This window comes from Symphodus melops (genome assembly GCF_947650265.1).
Source record: "Symphodus melops genome assembly, chromosome: 1".
In the NCBI taxonomy this organism is placed as follows: Eukaryota; Metazoa; Chordata; class Actinopteri; order Labriformes; family Labridae; genus Symphodus; species Symphodus melops.
The window spans coordinates 16051645-16070110 of record NC_136691.1 but is presented as its reverse complement, the minus strand read 5'-3'; the positions used below and the strand labels follow the sequence as shown (position 1 = coordinate 16070110).

Here is an 18466-nt window from a genome sequence, read left to right as displayed (position 1 = left end):
TTTAGCAGAGCAACCTCACTCAAGCTTGTAAACAAGCAGTTTGAAACACCATAACGCATCCGAGTTATCCATACACCCATACATATGTTAAAACAGAGACGTGTCATTATGAGTTGCACTCTGCAGATGGTCATTAAGGCTTACAGTACATCAACATTAGGAGGAATTCCAAATTGAAATTTGGCAGATGATGCTCAGAGTAAGTAATTTATTCAGAGTACATTTTCCAGCAGGCCCATTGACTGCAGATCAGAAGGTACATCTGAGTTGTCTGATCAGAGTCCCTGTCGGGAGATTTATTTCAGCAGAGGGCACTTTGGAGAAAAAAAGAGACATTACTGAAAGTACATCTGAATGTACCAGCACGCCCCATTCACATATATTAGCTTCAATGGCCTGAATAAGATGCCACACTAAAACCCCTGCTGTGAATGCGTATGTATGTGTGTCACGTGTCAGCCTCTTTGGATTTTATGTCCCTTTCGCCACGGGCCAACCCCCTGCGGTTCCTTTACGTCTTAATCACTGCAGGGGTGTGCAGGGGACAATGCCTCCCTGTTTACTTGACTGAATATAACCTAATATGTGTAACAGCCTGTGTTTATGTGTGTGAATTTATGTTGCGCCTCCGTTATGGAGTCAATTATCTGGAATTATCTCAATTCAGCGTGTGCTCCCTGTGCACCTGTGCTGTGAGGGCAGCAGTTCAGCTGTTGAAAGGCAGGGAGGGTTGTTAAAAACGTGACCTTGCTCCCCACTTTCTCCTCTTCCTCTTTTCCTCACACCTGATCTTTTTAGCAGCAAAGGACAACGTCAGACATGCACCTCATCAGGGACAAAGATTTACTTCAGACTTCCCCATCATCGTCTCTTTAAGCTAAATACTTCTTAGATGTGTCCAGATGACTGCACTTCTGAAAGCCTGCTCGCCCCCTTTGTCAGAAGTTAGAGAAGGCGGGCCTCATGTGGACTTAAAGTCAGCAATCAACATAATAAAAATGTACTCCTGCTTTATCTGAACGTTAAAACACTGTGGCAGGAGATGACACAGGCTTTGAGCCACGGTTAAAAATGGACTCCATTTACAGTCTTTATCTCCTCACACAGCAGGACTGCCTATTCGAGAAAGGTAAATGTATGTTCAAGCACAACCTTTAATTATGACTTTCAGTCCATTTCAACATTGGTTAACACATTATTCTAATTCAAATTCAATTATTTTCTTTGAAATATTAGCATTACACTAACTGAAATGATGGCTTTAAATGACAGGTTTAATGGATTGGATGGCTCAGCCATGCTTTGGACCATGCTGGCCACCGTATGATCAACCTTACAGCGCTGTAAAACCCCATATGTACACAGAAACACCCCCACCCCCACCCGTGGGCCAGTGATGCCCTGTCACATCGCAGTGGGTATACTCCTGAATTTAATTCTGCCTCATCAGCAGTGAGCAGACCACCAGAGGGGTCTGTACATTCCTGAGGTCCATTAGTAATCCTATCTCTCCGGGACCTGAGATCAGGTCTAACCCTGTAATTGTTCAGAGACCAACCGGGTCTGACTCACTGACAGAGCTGTGAGATCTTTGCAGGAGGAGAAACAATGCCAGACAGGCCGGAAGTCAAGCACGGCAGGAAGTCAAGCAGAATGAATGATGCCGTGGATGAAATTATTTAGACCATCAACCCCCCACTGAAGAAAACCAACAATAGCACAGAACATGTACATATACACACAGTTCATACTAGACAATGATATATGAACACGTACTAAACATGTGTTTGTTCAAATAGTTTCCATCGGCAAATACTCAAATAATGGGCTGGATATGAAAATCATTATGCCTAATTGTGGTTTGTCTTGCATAATAAAATGTGTATTAGGATAAGATGAGCTCTTTATTGCTAACCGTACCTTTGGTCTCTGGAGGATGGGAATGCTCACAGCAGATGAATTCAATCTTGTCAGTGTGGCTGTCTGCACCTGCAGAAACATTGAAAGTTGGTGAATATGATGAAGCTTTATAGTATACAATTGAATTAAAATGTTCATACATCTGGCTGCTGTATTTTATGCTTGCCATCTGTTCATGTCTGAAAAAAAACCAGGCATGCTGTAACGAATGTGAAAAAGCAAAATAATAATAATACTTTTAATGAATATGTGGAACAATCTGCACCAAGATTAGTGTACTCTTTGGTCTGTAGAACAGCTAAATGACTCCTCAGAGACTCATGCTTCTTTACAACCATCCTGCGAGAACGTTAGAGGTCAACTGAGGATAATTTGGCTGTGAGAAAGGTCAAACTGGAGACATGCCATTGTACTCTTGGGGACTGGTAGAAAGTCCCTTTTGGGGACTGTTAGTAAATGAGACCCTGAGTGGAGATAAAAAGCACTACAACTATATGTTACACTGGAAGCTCTGCTCTTTATACAGTTGAGGATAGAGGGGGATGCTTACATTGACACTTCAGATGCCTTCATTGTTGAACACAACAAAAACACTAACATTTGTTGAAGAAAAAAAAAATCAGTTGCAGCATTGGAAGTTACCACAGATCGTTTTTGTTTGTTTGGGTTTGTCTGTGTACTGTATGAACAAATATCTGCTTTTTTTCAGTAAATGAAGTAAATGACAATGGCACAAAAAAATAATCTTGGTAAGGTTTTCTATTCCTTTTTAGCTTGAGGTAAGACTTTTTCACAGAAATTAAAATCAATGCGGCAAAAAAACCCAACAAATTCATAACTTTCAATTATCCTGAATCATTTTTATTCTTGATACATTAGAGAGAAAATACATCCAAATGGCCTAAAAACCAAGTTTTCAAATTCTTTTTGTACAATAAAGACCTAACAGTTCTCTTCTCTAAACTTTACAACTACAAAAAACAGATTAGGTGAAGATAACTTTTTTCCTTCTCTCTGACCAAGGGTGCACTGCAGCCTCATGCATCTTTAAAAGAGAGTGAATCCTGGGTCTTCTCAAACTCTGCCTTCACCAGCTGGAATGGGGCCAATATTTTATATAGTACTCGGCAGAATACAAGCAGACTGAGACAAACAGGTGGTAAATATGATGTTGTTACAGATGCATATAAAACCGCTTGTTTTATGTATCTTCTCGAAAATCCAAATATGTAAATCCAATGCTGTAGCTGCAAGTCAGCGTTGTGTGTTCTTCCGCCAATAATTATTTCGATATTTGTTTAATTAAGGACATACTGCATGAGATGACGGATCAAAGTAAACATTGTGGTGTATCAATAAAAAGTTTTACTATCACTCAAAACAAAAACCTTGACAGTTCTGTTTTTTTGTTTTTTTTGTCTTAATGTAAAATTGGGGTTAAACAGATTTTAAAAGATTACTTGAAAAGCCTGCTGGATAAAAAAAAAAACATTTCTCAGTGTTTTGTTTTTCTTGTGAGTACAAAGGAAATACATAGCAAAGAAAAAAACCCAACAGAGCACATATAACATTTCAATCAGGAGAGACAAGTGATATTAAGAATGAATTTATTACAATGAAAAAGTGATTGACAGAATAAGATTGACAGAATGTTTTGGCGCTTGGACTCTATGGGGTGGAGATGCGATTTTTGTGATGAAGTCCTGCTCGTCATTAGGATAGATCCCCCCCATGGAGTCCAGACCCTGGTGGTGGAGGACTGATGATTTGATGAGACCGGATGGGGAAAGATTGATGGGAGTTGCCTCTGCTCCTGAAGATGGCGGTGATGGGGAGGTGGAGGGGCGCACGAAGCCAGCTTGAAAGAACTAGGGAAGAAAAAGGATCATATTTAAAAGGAGAGCTGAACGATGATAGGCCGAAAACGAAGGAGGAACGCTGCGCTATTGGTTAGATGAGGTCCGGTGACAGACAGCTGATTAACCTGCGGACAGCCCAAACTGACAGCTCGAGAATGACAGCGGAAATGAGATAGCGTGAAAAAGGGTGACTGAGAAACCTGATTGTGGATCACTTAAAGTCTTCCTTACTGAACTTTCGCTAAGCTTCATTTCAATCAGGAGAGACAAGTGATATTAAGAATGAATTTATTACAATGAAAAAGTGATTGACAGAATAAGATTGACAGAATGTTTTGGCGCTTGGACTCTATGGGGTGGAGATGCGATTTTTGTGATGAAGTCCTGCTCGTCATTAGGATAGATCCCCCCAAAAGAAAAGGGGGCAGACCCCTTAAAGTAGCACAGCCCATAGAGTCCCCCAAAAGAAAAGTTTTACTTACTGATCATGATGAATCGGTCAAAATGAAATAATTGACTTAATCTGCTGAATGAATGAAAACATGACAGTTAAAACAAGCTTTTACATAAATGCCCTCTGGCAACGTAACACGCTCGCTGCTTATTAAATAATTATTACACCAGTCAAACATAAACATGATCCCTTGGCTTCTGCCTGTAAAAGAACAAGACAATAATTTAAACACTTATGCAGAAGAACATTATCAGCTGAACAGTTACTCTCCGTGAATTATGAGTTACTGGACGAGAGAATGCTTGAAATAATGGTGATTATTGAAAGGCTGCTTACCATTTTACTTGCATTGGGATGCATTGCCAACGTTATGGCTGAGGCTGATGCTGATGCCAACGTTATGGCTGTGACTGATGATGATGAGGCCAACGTTATGGCTGTGATTGATGATGCTGATGCCAACGTTATGGCTGTGACTGATGATGATGCCAACGTTATGGCTGTGACTGATGCTGTTGCCAACGTTATGGCTGTGACTGATGATGTTGCCAACGTTATGGCTGTGACTGATGATGCCAACGTTATGGCTGTGACTGATGATGTTGCCAACGTTATGGCTGTGACTGATGTGACTGATGCTGATGCCAACGTTATGGCTGTGACTGATGCTGTTGCCAACGTTATGGCTGTGACTGATGCTGATGTGACTGATGCTGATGTGACTGATGCTGTTGCCAACGTTATGGCTGTGACTAATGCTGATGCCAACGTTATGGCTGTGACTAATGCTGATGCCAACGTTATGGCTGTGACTGATGTTGTTGCCAACGTTATGGCTGTGACTGATGCTGATGTGACTGATGCTGATGTGACTGATGCTGTTGCCAACGTTATGGCTGTGACTAATGCTGATGCCAACGTTATGGCTGTGACTGATGCTAATGTTATGGCTATGACTGATGCTGTTGCCAACGTTATGGCTGTGACTGATGCTGTTGCCAACGTTATGGCTGTGACTGATGTGACTGATGCTGATGCCAACGTTATGGCTGTGATTGATGCTGATGTGACTGATGCTGATGTGACTGGTGCTGTTGCCAACGTTATGGCTGTGACTGATGCTGATGCCAACGTTATGGCTGTGACTGATGCTGATGCCAACGTTATGGCTGTGACTGATGCTGATGCCAACGTTATGGCTGTGACTGATGATGCTGATGCCAACGTTATGGCTGTGACTGATGATGCTGATGCCAACGTTATGGCTGTGACTGATGATGCTGATGCCAACGTTATGGCTGTGACTGATGATGCTGATGCCAACGTTATGGCTGTGATTGATGATGCTGATGCCAACGTTATGGCTGTGATTGATGATGCTGATGCCAACGTTATGGCTGTGACTAATGCTGATGCCAACGTTATGGCTGTGACTGATGCCAACGTTATGGCTGTGACTGATGCTGATGCCAACGTTATGGCTGTGACTGATGCTGATGCCAACGTTATGGCTGTGACTGATGATGCCAACGTTATGGCTGTGACTGATGATGCCAACGTTATGGCTGTGACTGATGATGATGATGCCAACGTTATGGCTGTGACTGATGATGCCAACGTTATGGCTGTGACTGATGATGCCCCAGCTTCTAGTGATTCACTGCAAAGATAAATAACAGCAAAATTAGACCTTTTATGACAGAAAAAAGAAAACGCAACGGTTGGTTAGAAATAGTTAAGCCCCTCAACATTTGATCTGATAAAGATGATTTGCCAATGAAAATATCTAGCATTGAGATTTCCAACAGAATCCACTATGCCCATTTAAAGATGCTTGACACAGAGGAATTACACCAGTGAGCCAAGCACTGAGATTATGCTTGTGAAAGATGTTACTACGGAGACCTCTATACCCATTGAATAAGCTATACCACGTAATATACTTGTGAAAGGAGATTTGCCACCGATATGGCTGATAAAGATGCAATGCCAAATATATGGCTGTGACTAATGCTTTGCCAATACTATCGCTGTGACTGATGCTTTGTTAACAATAAGGCTGTGACTGATGCATTGAATTTGCGGAGGACTTGATGCTGCTGCTTGTTTAAGGGATTGCCATGCCTTCCTTGAACGTAGATGTAACCCCAGCTTATAGTGAATCACTGCAAAGACAAATAACAGCAAAATTAGACCTTTTATGACAGAAACAGAAAACACAACAGTAAGTTAGAAATAGTTAAAACACTAAACATCCATCCATTTTTTGCCTCTTATCCGGGCCGGGTCGTGGGGCAGCAGTCTAAGCAGAGACGCCCAGACTTTCCTCACCCCAGAAACCTCCTCCAGCTCTTCCGGTGGGACCCCGAGGCATTCCCAAGCCAGCCCAGAGACATAGTCTCTCCAGCATGTCCTGGGTCTACCCCGAGGCCTCCTCCCGGAGGGACATGCCCGGAACACCTCCCTAAGGAGGCGACCAGGGGGCATTCGGACCAGATGCCCGAACCACCTCAACTGACTCCTCTCGATGTGAAGGAGTAGCGGCTCTACTCTGTTGTGGAATTTTTCCATTACCAAAGAGTGAAAATAAAGAGTGAGAAGATCTATTCAAAAAGGAACCCCAAGATCGATCTGGTCTCGGTGAACATTTATTCGAAGGCAAGATAAGCGTTCGAAGACCCCTCTCTCACACGGTGAGGAGAGAAAGAGGCCCAGAGAAAAAGGCAAACATGAAAACGTATACATTTCCATCACATTACACAGATCACTCCCCCATCACGCCACATAGAGCCCCTGCCCACCTGGCAGGGCACGATCTATCCCCTAGTGTGAAAAAAGAGACTACATGACTATTTACCATCTCCCAAGGCTGAGAAGGAGATGGAGTCCAGTGAGAAAGAGCCTGGGTGACTCTTCCCACATGTACAGAGTGTGAGAAACAGAGTAAAGGGGACAAAATGATGGGAAACAAAACACCCAATATGCTGTGCATGTAGTGTTTTAAGACATTTCAGATACATTTTATATGACAGATTCTGTGAGACCTTCGTACAACACATATTGTACACATGGAGTAAAATTTTCCATAACAACTCCAAGCTCCTCCATGGGACCAAGCTCCTCACCCTATCTCCAAGGGTGCGCCAAGCCACCCTACGCGACTAAACCTTTGATCTGATTTTTTTTTTTTTTTTGCCGACTGAAAGATATCTAGCATTGAGATTTCCGACAAAATCCACTATGCCCATTTAAAGATGCTTTGCCACAGAAGAATTACACCTGTGAGCCGAGCATTGAGATAATGCTTGTGAGAGATTTTACACAGAGACCACTTTACCCATTAAATAAGCGATACCACATAAATATACTTGTGAAAGGTGATTTGCCAACGATATGGCTGATATTGATGATTTGCCAATAATATGGCTGTGACTGATGCTTTGTTAACGCTATTAAATTTGTGGACTAGATGCTGCTGCTCGTTTTAAGGGCCTGCCATGCTTTCCTTTAACATAGATGAAACCCAACTTATAGTGATTCACTGCAAAGATTAATAAGCAAAATGAGACCTTTTATGACAGAAAAAAGAAAAACATGGTTAGAATAATTAAACCACTAAACATTTGATACTTAAGATCCTTCTTGTATTTAAGTGTGTAGTACAAATTATCCTAAATTCAGAATATTTGATTAAAACGAGAAATAACAAAGTTTTCAAAAGCAAACAAATGGTAGAATTTTGAAGACCACTGCCACCAGGTATTTGGGTTAGACAAGGTTTAAGAGAACTTTGCGCTCGATGATATGCTTTTTACTACTTGATGATGAGTGAACCGAGATTTTTACATGGGATTAATATTTTCTATGCTTTGATATGAAATTAAATGAACTATAGTGATTGAAGTTCATTTCCGGTTTTATTTTGAAAGGACGATACTCTATTTCCGGTAGTTCGTGAATGCCATTTACACGTAATTTTGTAAACAAGAAATAGCCATGCTGGATGACTTTAGCATTTTTTTTTTTTTTTTCAAAGAGCAGTGCGTGATTATTCTGATTTGAGATAACAGAACAACATCATGTGATCGACGTTACGATCTGAATTACCGGGAATTAGCCGGTGGATGAGTAATATTTTCCGGATTTGAAAACACGAGAGCTGCGTCCCACCTGAAGAATACCTGCAGGTTGAGGACGACTTCCTACCAGTGAGAGGCTGCTGCGTTCTTGTTTGCCGGCTAGCTGCTTGAGTGGGTTGATTGCATGGAAATAGCCACGGAGTATGAGGTTGATCTGTGATGAACTGCAGCTGAAAGTCCACAGAAAGGTACGTTACCTACTGATCTTGCATCAAATGGGATGAAATTACCCGTAACGAGCGCACGAAGCCAGCTTGAAAGAACTAGGGAAGAAAAAGGATCATATTTAAAAGGAGAGCTGAACGATGATAGGCCGAAAACGAAGGAGGAACGCTGCGCTATTGGTTAGATGAGGTCCGGTGACAGACAGCTGATTAACCTGCGGACAGCCCAAACTGACAGCTCGAGAATGACAGCGGAAATGAGATAGCGTGAAAAAGGGTGACTGAGAAACCTGATTGTGGATCACTTAAAGTCTTCCTTACTGAACTTTCGCTAAGCTTCATTACATAACATTAAGCACTGCTAACTCATAGGCTAACAAAATATTCAATATAAAATGAATCCTCATGAAATACACTTTCTCAGGACCGGTGCATCTCTGGTAAAATTTGGTATGTTTTACAGCTTTAACAGCCCATAGATACCAAGGATAGATCTTGTGTTTTTTTAAGAGGAACTTAATTCTAAATAAGCAGGTTAGATAGTAAAATAGACCATTTTTAAATGACTTAGCTTCATAATGATAATGTTAGGGCAGCTGTGGGTGTCAGACAACTGCTGCTGAAGTCATGCTGAGGCCGAAGCGGGCCCCCATGGAGTCAGACACAGTGATTTTAAGCCACGTGTGTGAGTAATACATCATATACAGCTATACGTGTGAATTCTGATGGGTCTCTGTATGTTAAATATGGCCCTTAGCCCTGGCTGTACAGTAGGTTCTGAATCAAATAATTGGTTGTCCTTCTTGCTGCATTTACAATCATACTAAATGGCCTCGAGGTACAGCCTAGTAATTTGCTGACCTTAACAAGACTCATTTTTCTCATCACTTTCACGATAGGTTAATGCCCCTGGGTAATCTCAACATACATTTCTTGGACAGAAAATGCTTCCACGAACCAAACCATGTTTGATATCCAAGGATTATGCTTGACTGACTTTATTACAAAAACACACAACACAAATTGGAGACCATAGAACGCTCACGAATGTAACGATTGCCTGTTAATGAGGCTTCGTACCGTAGCTCAGACAAACATTTCACACGTCTGTACGGCGCTGCTGATGCGTTTTTTTTAACCATCCACCTTTATTGGCTGCTTACTCTAAACATGTGAAGATAATTCTCCATCAGGTAGAGGAGATGAGCGGAGAAGAACCCTACTAAACAACCCTGGCACTGAGGTAAATGCATTGCGCTACTTCTTCAAGTGCAGAGCTGATATCTGTTCAGGGATGACTGGATTAAAGTTTTATCCCTGTCTGCTAGATTTTATGATGTCATCAGTGTGTACTGATTCCATCTCTCATATGTGGACCAGTTAAAGACAAAACCACAGCTCAAAAGTCATCTATACAATATTCAAAGCTATTTACGTTTCAACATGTCAAGTCACTCTTTTGTAATTAGAAAGCAATGCCTCCAAAAGCCATAAGTCCTGTGCTATCAGTGGAAACAGCAGCAGAAAGGATAATTGGGTATTGACAAAAGAGTGTGGAAAGCAAAGACAGCATGCAAGACCACTCTCCATTTTAGTTTGTCATCTTGAGGCTCTGATTATGCTGTTCACTGACCACATAATTGGGGCAGCGCTGGATGAAAACAACAATTTTAAAACTAAAGCGTCTCATTTCAGAAACTTGCATTAACTCCAGACATTTAGTTGTGATGATGCTTTGTGAGTTTTTGCAATTCCTTGTAAAGCCTGACAGACTCATGACTCCCAGGCTCCCTACAGCTGAATTTACTGATATTCAGTGGGTTGAGCAATTTTTCTCTTCAAGCAGAGGGCGGTTACATGTTTCTTTGGGTTTAAACTTGTACTAATGGCTTGTTAGGAATTAATTACCAGATTAATCATGGCTTCTCTAACACATGTTTTAAAATGACACTCATCTATTGCTACTTTAAAGCACCAATTAGGATTAAACAACACTTTAATCTGAATCTGATGAGGCTGTTTGCTTATAGCCGGGCCACTGTGGGTCAAACCTGGTCAGGCACATAAAGTTTCTTCTATTCTATTATTTATTTCAATGATACACACCATACAACAGCTCTGTGTTGCTTGTTCATTATTGGCAGTAAAAGCAAAAAGTCTCCTTACACCTTGACTAACACGTCCACCTGGCATCTCTGTTGCTCGGGCCTCGAGACTGTATAGAGTGTGTGTATGTGTGTGTGTGTATGTGTGCGTGTGTGTTTGTGTGTGTGTATGTATGTGTGTGTGTGAGAGAGAGAGTGGGGTTATTGAGGTGTATGGAATTCCTGCAATTGCCAAATACAGAAACCAATGAAGTCGTTTTTTTTGCTGTAAGGTGTAAAAATCATCAATATAATGAAATAAAGCACATTGTCCCACAAACCAGAGCTCAGCTGGTTTGGTGTTCAACACAGTCTGATCAGATCCCAGACGTCCTCAGCTGCTCTGAATGTACTTCTTGATGACCACAACGATATGTATCTAATGTGACTTTGATATTAGATAGCTGTGAACTACAGCGTGAGTAATATTGATCTTATTGTTAGAAGTAACAAGACAACAAAATGTGACAGAATGCTCCAAACTCAGGGCCATGTCTCAGTTCATGTGTCATCATTCACTCACACTTTGACATGGCAAACTATATGCTACTTCCTTCCATAGAAATGAAAGAGCAATATAAATTATAGGGCCTATTTGAGAGAGGAAACAAATAAAAAGCAAATATCTGTACAGATGTTCTCAGGAGATACAAAGAACAAAAACAGGGCTTCGTATAAGAAAAGGATTGAAACTTTGTCTGAGAGCTGATGAGGGCTTTGTACTCCTGTCGGGGTTTGGAACAATGTATTCACACACACGCACGCACGCACGCACGCACGCACGCACGCACGCACGCACGCACGCACGCACGCACGCACGCACGACAAAATGCAGTCCTTTTGCAAACAATTCAAAACACTGTCGGGACTAAAAAAAAATTATTACATAAAGCCTAAATCTACTCTGTGAAAGCACAGCTGATTCAAAACACAGAGTGTGCAGGGTAAAGCCTGGAGCTGCTCTTCCTGATAAACAGAGGGGAGGTTCAGGCCTGCAGAGAGCTGAACGCACCGAAGGGAGAATATCAGCTCTCCTGCATGATGACCCTGCTAGACTTCATCCTCGCACACTGCAGATAGTGCTGTTTCTGAGTGTTTGTACGTTTTCTCTTTTTGGAGACTCTGTGCTGCCTTCACTGCCCTCCCTCTTCTCCTCCTGGTGTCAGACTTAGTTAAATGTAGCAGAACAGCTGCCTGCTGTGTGCTGGTGCAGCTTATCAATAACTGACAGCATGATTTATGATACACATTTCACACATAAGATCACCGTCTGTAATTGCTTCCCAAATGTATTTGCTTCTTTCATTCTCGGCTACTGAAAAATGTAAAGTACTCAGGCACAGGAAGCAGTTGGTTCATTATTCAGTATACTGTTTACCTCAGTGCCTCCAGGCTGATTATGTCATTAGTCTGTGTTCCCATTAGTACCTGTTTATCTATCTTTATCAGCCATCATATTTCCATGAGTTGTAAAAGTCCACTTATCAGATTTCGTAAAAAAATCAATACAAAGGAAGGCAGTGGTATTAGTGAACCAGCAATTTTGAAATTAAATTAATAATTTCTTTTTTAACCAGAAGGGACATTCAATATCACAGTAGCACGTCTCTCAGATACAGTACATCTTCATCCTTGCTGACAGGCCCCAGGGTCAGTCACAGAGTTAACACCATTTCCTGTTTTTGCTTCTTCTTTTTTTTTTTTTTTAAATGGGACCGTGAATGCAAAATGTAATATCATGCTGTACTGAAGATACTATGGATTGAAAACAAAAACTCATCAGGAAATGTTATCAAAAAAAATCATCTGAGAAGTACTGTAGCATAATTTTTCAATCATCTTCCAAATAATCGGGCTCCTATTTGCAAACAGTGGAGTCTCTCTCTGTTGGCCTTAACAAAGAAAAGGCAGCTTTTAAGCACTTCCATTTGCTTAGCTGTTGAAACCAGAGGCACTTCTTATATACAGCGCAGTATGCATTCAGACTAACTGCAAGTGTGCATTTGTTATCTAAAGACAGAGAGACACAGAGAGGGGGGAGATATTTAAAGGAAAGCATAAAGCTATTGTTGAAATTTCCATTTCTCACACAGCAGACATTTCCATTTGGTGTAATGGCGTCAATTTGTTTTGTTCCCTTCATCTTCTGAGACTGCAAGCAGAAATCATCATCCACTTATCATTTTACACATGTTCCATTTTTAGGATGTCTATGAAAAACACAGATAGAGTTAATAACCACTCGATAATGGGGCGGCAGTAGCTCAGTCTGTAGGGACTTGGGTTGGGAACCGGAGGGTTGGCGGTTCAAGTCCCGGCACGGACCAAGTCCGGAAACTGGTCTGGTAGCTGGAGAGGTGCCAGTCCATTTCCTGAGCACTGCCGAGGTGCCCCTGAGCAAGGCACAGAACCCAAAAACTGCTCTGGAGCGCTCGCTGTGGGCAGCCCCCTCACTCTGAGACCTCTCCATTAATGCATGTCACTAGAACCCTGTTTGTGCATGAGTGTGTATCTCGGCCTATGTGTGTGTTAGACAGAGTGTAAACCGAATTTCCCCTCGTGGGATTAATAAAGTGTAAATTATTATAATTATGCTGCCCTCGCAGCGCGTGAACTTGTGCGTAGCTAGACAGCTAGTTAACATCCAGTAGGTCTTCAATAAACACACAGGGCTTGCTTTTCCTGTCCTTTACTGAGTCTTGACCGTTATGGTTCTTTTTTGTAAAACTGAAACATTACAGAGAAAATAAAATACGTAAGTATTCAAGCACTGACATATTCACATACGGTACAGCACATAAGGTAAGTATCACACGTGTACTCGACTGAATGCAAAATTTCTACCAACATAAAACACAATTTTACTACTTAACAAACATTGTGCTCATGTACATATTTACTTACAGACAAATGTTCTCCAAGGCAAAAGCGTATCACAAAAACAGTAGCAACTCCATGAATTCTGTTGTCTGTTTGTGCTCGACACGAGAGACTTAACCAACTAGCAAGAAAACGAAGTTACGTCAAAGATAGGCCGACAAAACAAACAGTGGTAAGAGCGCTCACTCTGTCGCTATTTCTAAAAACAAAACAAAAAACACAGAGTACTCACTCCGACGCTATTTTTAAATCCCAACTGACAATAGCTCACTTTTAACTTTTTAATCCACTTTTAACTAACTTATTTAACTTATTAATTATAATTATGTCCTGATTAACTTTAAGGACAGCACACTCCCCGCTTGATATAATGACATTATATCACCACAAACACATGGCAAAACAGATACAATCAAATTTAAAGGGGAACGTTCTCTGGCAAAAACATCAACACAAGTCTTTTTGTTGAGTCTCAGAAAGAAGGACTACAATCTCGGACACCAGCCTTAGAAACAACTTGGCTGTCCCATCCTTCACAGTCCGCACCTCCACTTTGTGGACGCATTGCGTCCAGAATACGCCTGGCAACCCCAATAAGCCGCTCCCAGGATCCACCCATGTGGGAAGCGTGAGGAGGATTAAACACCCAGGAGCATCCTTTCTCTTGGAGGTACTTCCTGATTACTGTGCCATCTGTGTTTATACCCAAGTCTTTACAAGCTCCTACAAAGTTAGTTCCTCTGTCTGACCGCAGAAGTTTTGCTGGACCACGAATTGAGAAAAACCTCCTTAGAGCATTAATAAAGCTATCAGTTGACATAGTTTCAATCAGTTCGATGTGCACTGCTCTGGTTGACATGCACGTAAAAAGCACGGCCCAGCGTTTGCTCTCCGCACTTCCTCCTCTTGTGCGCTGTGTCATGATGGTCCATGGCCCGAAGACATCAATGCCAACAGTAGTGAACGGTGGCTCAGGAGTAAGCCTGTCCGCAGGCAGATCTGCCATTTTCTGGTCCTCCAGCCTACCTCTCAATTTGCGGCAGGTAACACACCAAACGTTTGCCTCCGATTATCCAGTATCCAGCCCCTCGGATAGCTCCCTCAGTAAGGTGTCGACCTTGGTGAGCCACTTGTTCACGGAAATATCTCACGAGTAATGTAGCAATATGATGGCCGTGTGGAATAATCAGTGGATGCTTTTCTTCTTCTGTCAGGTCAGCGGAGGAGAGACGACCTCCTACATGCAGCAGACCATCTTTATCCACAGCTGGATTGAGTTTCTTAAGTGGGTTTCCCTTCCTGAATGTCTGTCTACCTTCTTCAAGACATTTCAATTCCTCCTTAAAGGCTACATGTTGGGCAGACCGAATGATCAACGCTTTGGCTTGTGAAAGGTCATGTGTGTTTGGCATTTCTCTAAAACATTTCCATCCTTTCCTTTCTCCATTGTCTGTTTTTCCTTTGAAGGATGCCGCAACATGAATGAGTCTGGCTAAGGTACGACAGAGTGTACTCCAACTTGAGCACCGCTCAAAATGTTGTGAGCCCAGCAGGGGCTCTGACACCTTGGTTGCCAGAGTAATAACCTCAGGACGAATCTCGTTGTCAGCTTCAGGCTCAATGAGGTCAAAAAGACTTGCTTCAGGTGTCTCTGCTGCTTTGTCAGAATACAAGAAGGCTGGACCTGAGAACCAATTGCTGTGTTGGAGTTGAGTTGCTGATGTAAACCTAGTAGCATGGTCTGCAGGGTTCAAGTTTGTGGGCACATAATGCCACTGGTTAGGATGTGTGGATCCTCTAATCCGCGTTACCCGGTTGGAAACGTACATATAGAACCTTCTTGTGGAGTTGTGAATGTACCCTAGGACGATTCTACTATCTGTAAAAAACATCACACCATCCACATCAATGTCCATCTCATCTCTGATCAGCTCAAACACCTCAACAGCAAGCACAGCTGCACAGAGCTCCAAACGTGGAATGGTGTGGGCAGGACGAGGAGCCAGCTTTGACTTCCCAATGACAAATCCAACATGATACTGTCCTCCAGTGTCAGCAGCTCTCAAGTAGGCTACAGCTCCAATAGCTACAGTGGAGGCATCTGAGAAGATGCACAGTTCTTTTTTCTGTGTTAAAGACAGTGAGACTGGAATGTAGCACCTCTGGATCTGCAGATCCTCAAGAGCCTTCAAAGAGTCCTTCCATAGGATCCACTCTGCTTCCTTTTCTGGGGGAAGAGGGGCGTCCCACTCACTTTGTTCAGACGACAGTTCACGGACCAGGGCTTTCCCTTGCATTATTATTGGAGCTACAAAGCCCAAGGGGTCATATAAACTGTTAACTGTTGACAACACGCCTCTTCGCGTGAATGGCTTCTTTTCTTGGGACACCAGGTAAGTAAAGCTGTCGGTTTCCAGGTTCCAGGAAAGCCCCAAGCTCCTCTGAAGAGGGAGAGGATCCTTTCCAAGGTCCAAATCCTTCAGATCCTTTGCACGATCCTCTGCTGGGAAGGCTTCCATTACTTGGCTGCTGTTTGATGCCACTTTGTGAAGTCGCAGGTTGGATTCTGCTAACATCTGTCTGGTCCGTGTGAGGAGATCTATTGCCTCTTCAGGTGTGGCAACTGACATGAGACCATCATCAACGTAAAATTGTCTCTCCACGAACTGTCTTGCGTCAGAACCATGTTCTCTTTCGCCCTCTTGAGCTGCTCGTCGCATGCAGTAGATAGCTACGGCAGGTGAGGGGCTATTTCCAAATACATGAACCTTCATCCTGTATTCTACCACTGCTTTACTGATGTCGTTATCTTCATACCACAGGTACCGCAGGAAATCCCTGTGGTCTTCTTGGACAACAAAGCAATAAAACATTTGCTCCACGTCTACTGTAAGAGCCACAGGTTCCTTTCTGAACCGCAAAAGAACACCCAACAGGGTGTTGTTTAAGTCTGGTCCACTGAGGAGCACATCATTAAGCGATGTCCCATCACATGCAGCGCTTGAGTCGAATACGACTCGTATCTGGTTCGGCTTTTGCGGGTGATACACACCGAATGTAGGCAAATACCAGTGTTCTTTGTCCTTGTCTAAAGGTGGAGCAGGTTCAGCTTGATCACTATCTAACATCTTCTGCATAAACTTGATGTAATGATCTTTCATTTCTGGCTTTTTCACCAGAGTCCTCTGTAGTGAGCAGAGACGTTTTAAAGCTTGCTCCCTGTTGCTCGGAAGCAGTCTTCTTGGACAGCGAAAGGGTAAAGGAGCCACCCAACTGTTCCCTTTATTTTGGTGAACCTTTGTATCCATGATGGTCAGGAAATGTTTATCATCTATGGACAGTGCTGGTTTATTGTCATCCTTGGACCTGTCGAACACTGAGCACCCCAGATTGTCTGCATTGTGGGCGGGCTTTGTGCTCTTCTCACAAGCAGAAAAGGTTGAACCATGATATTGCGTCATGCCTCTGTAGTCATCCTTTACATGGATACTGTTCGGACATGGTTTTAGGAAGGATGTGCGACCATTGTTCAGTATGTGTGTTTTGTAGACACTGACCTCTGATGGTTTGTGAACTGTTCCCAAGCACACCTCTCCAACGATGACCCAGCCGAGGTCTAGCCGCTGAGCGTAAGGTGCATTATGGGGCCCGTTGATTTGCTCGCGCACTTTATGCACCCTGAGGATGTCTCTCCCTAAGAGCAGAAGGATTGGAGCATCTCGGTCCACAGGCTGAATCTGGTCGGCGACTGGGAGCAGGTGAGGGTGATGGTGTGCGATCTCTGGGGAGGGAATTTCCGTCCTGTCATCCGGCACCATGTCACACTCTATCAAGGGCGGTAAGTTAAGCTGGAGTCTCCCATCCATCGACTCGATGAAGAAATTAACAGCTCTCCTTCCTGAAGTCTCCATTTTTCCTGAACATGTTTTCAGGGTGTATGGGGTGGGGCTGGCTTTTACTTTGAAGAGGTCAAAGAATTCTGTCTTAGCAAGGGACTTGTTACTTTGCTCATCCAGCACAGCATACATTTTAACTGCCTTCTCTTTTTTCCCTGAAGGATAAGCTTTCACTAAGCAGATTTTGGAACAAGATCGTGGACTGTTAGCCTGGCCACAAATCTCTGTACACTTAGAGATGACTGAGGATGAGTATTCACCTTGCTCCCCGCTGTCACTTCCTTCAGCTACAGCACTCTGTGTGGATGCGAGAGGAGTATCTGGATGCAGTGCTGCGATGTGCTTCTCGCTGTTGCACTCTAAACACCTGATGGTCGCCTTACAGTCTCTTGCCATGTGTTGAATAGACCCACAACATCTATAGCAGATGCGATTTTCTCTTAGATAGGCTTTGCGCTCTTCCAGGGGTTTGCCTCTGAAGAGCTTACATTTTTTCAATGGGTGTGGCTTTTTATGTATTGGACATTGACGATCTGGTTCCTCTAATTTTTTCAGAACAGGATCAGTTTGGATGCTTGACGACTCTGCGGGAATGTCCATTTTGTGTACAGTCACAGAGGTTTTACGACCGTACTCTACAAGCTTTTCTGTCCTAGGAGACACATGACTGCTGGGAGTGGATATAATGAAGCTTGGGTCATTTTTTATCTTTGCTTGCCGTTGAATGAAATTGGAGAAGACACAAAAGGGAGGAAAAGCCACACTGTAATCCTCTTTGTACTTGCTTCCAACGGTTGTCCACTTTTCCTGGAGGTTAAAGGGGAGTTTTTCTACGATTTGTTTTACCCCACGAGGTGTATCCAGATATGCGAGCCCTGGTAGTGCACCATCCTGCTTAGCACACTCCAGTTCCAGGAGAATGTCACTTAGCTCTCTCAGCTTAATATTGTCTTTATTGGTCAACCTTGGAAAGTGTTCAATCTTTTTTAGCAGTGCATCTTCGATGACCT

At 42.8% G+C, this 18466-nt stretch overlaps 1 protein-coding gene and 1 long non-coding RNA gene across 2 annotated transcripts in view; both read right to left on the bottom strand.

Moving 5' to 3' along the window:
- Positions 1-18466, bottom strand: part of LOC306836421 (uncharacterized protein) — a gene marked incomplete at both ends in the record, with an annotated part of 63479 nt that overhangs the window by 23651 nt on the left and 21362 nt on the right. The window contains one exon of the mRNA XM_079363483.1: positions 1921-1989. Within this exon, the coding sequence (XP_079219609.1) occupies positions 1921-1989 (69 nt within the window). The remainder of the gene's footprint in view (positions 1-1920; positions 1990-18466) is intronic.
- LOC306838999 lies at positions 3511-4614 on the bottom strand. Its single transcript, XR_013781142.1, has 2 exons — positions 4262-4614; positions 3511-3788 (listed from the first exon to the last, which is right to left on the bottom strand). It is a non-coding gene; the product is annotated as an uncharacterized lncRNA (long non-coding RNA).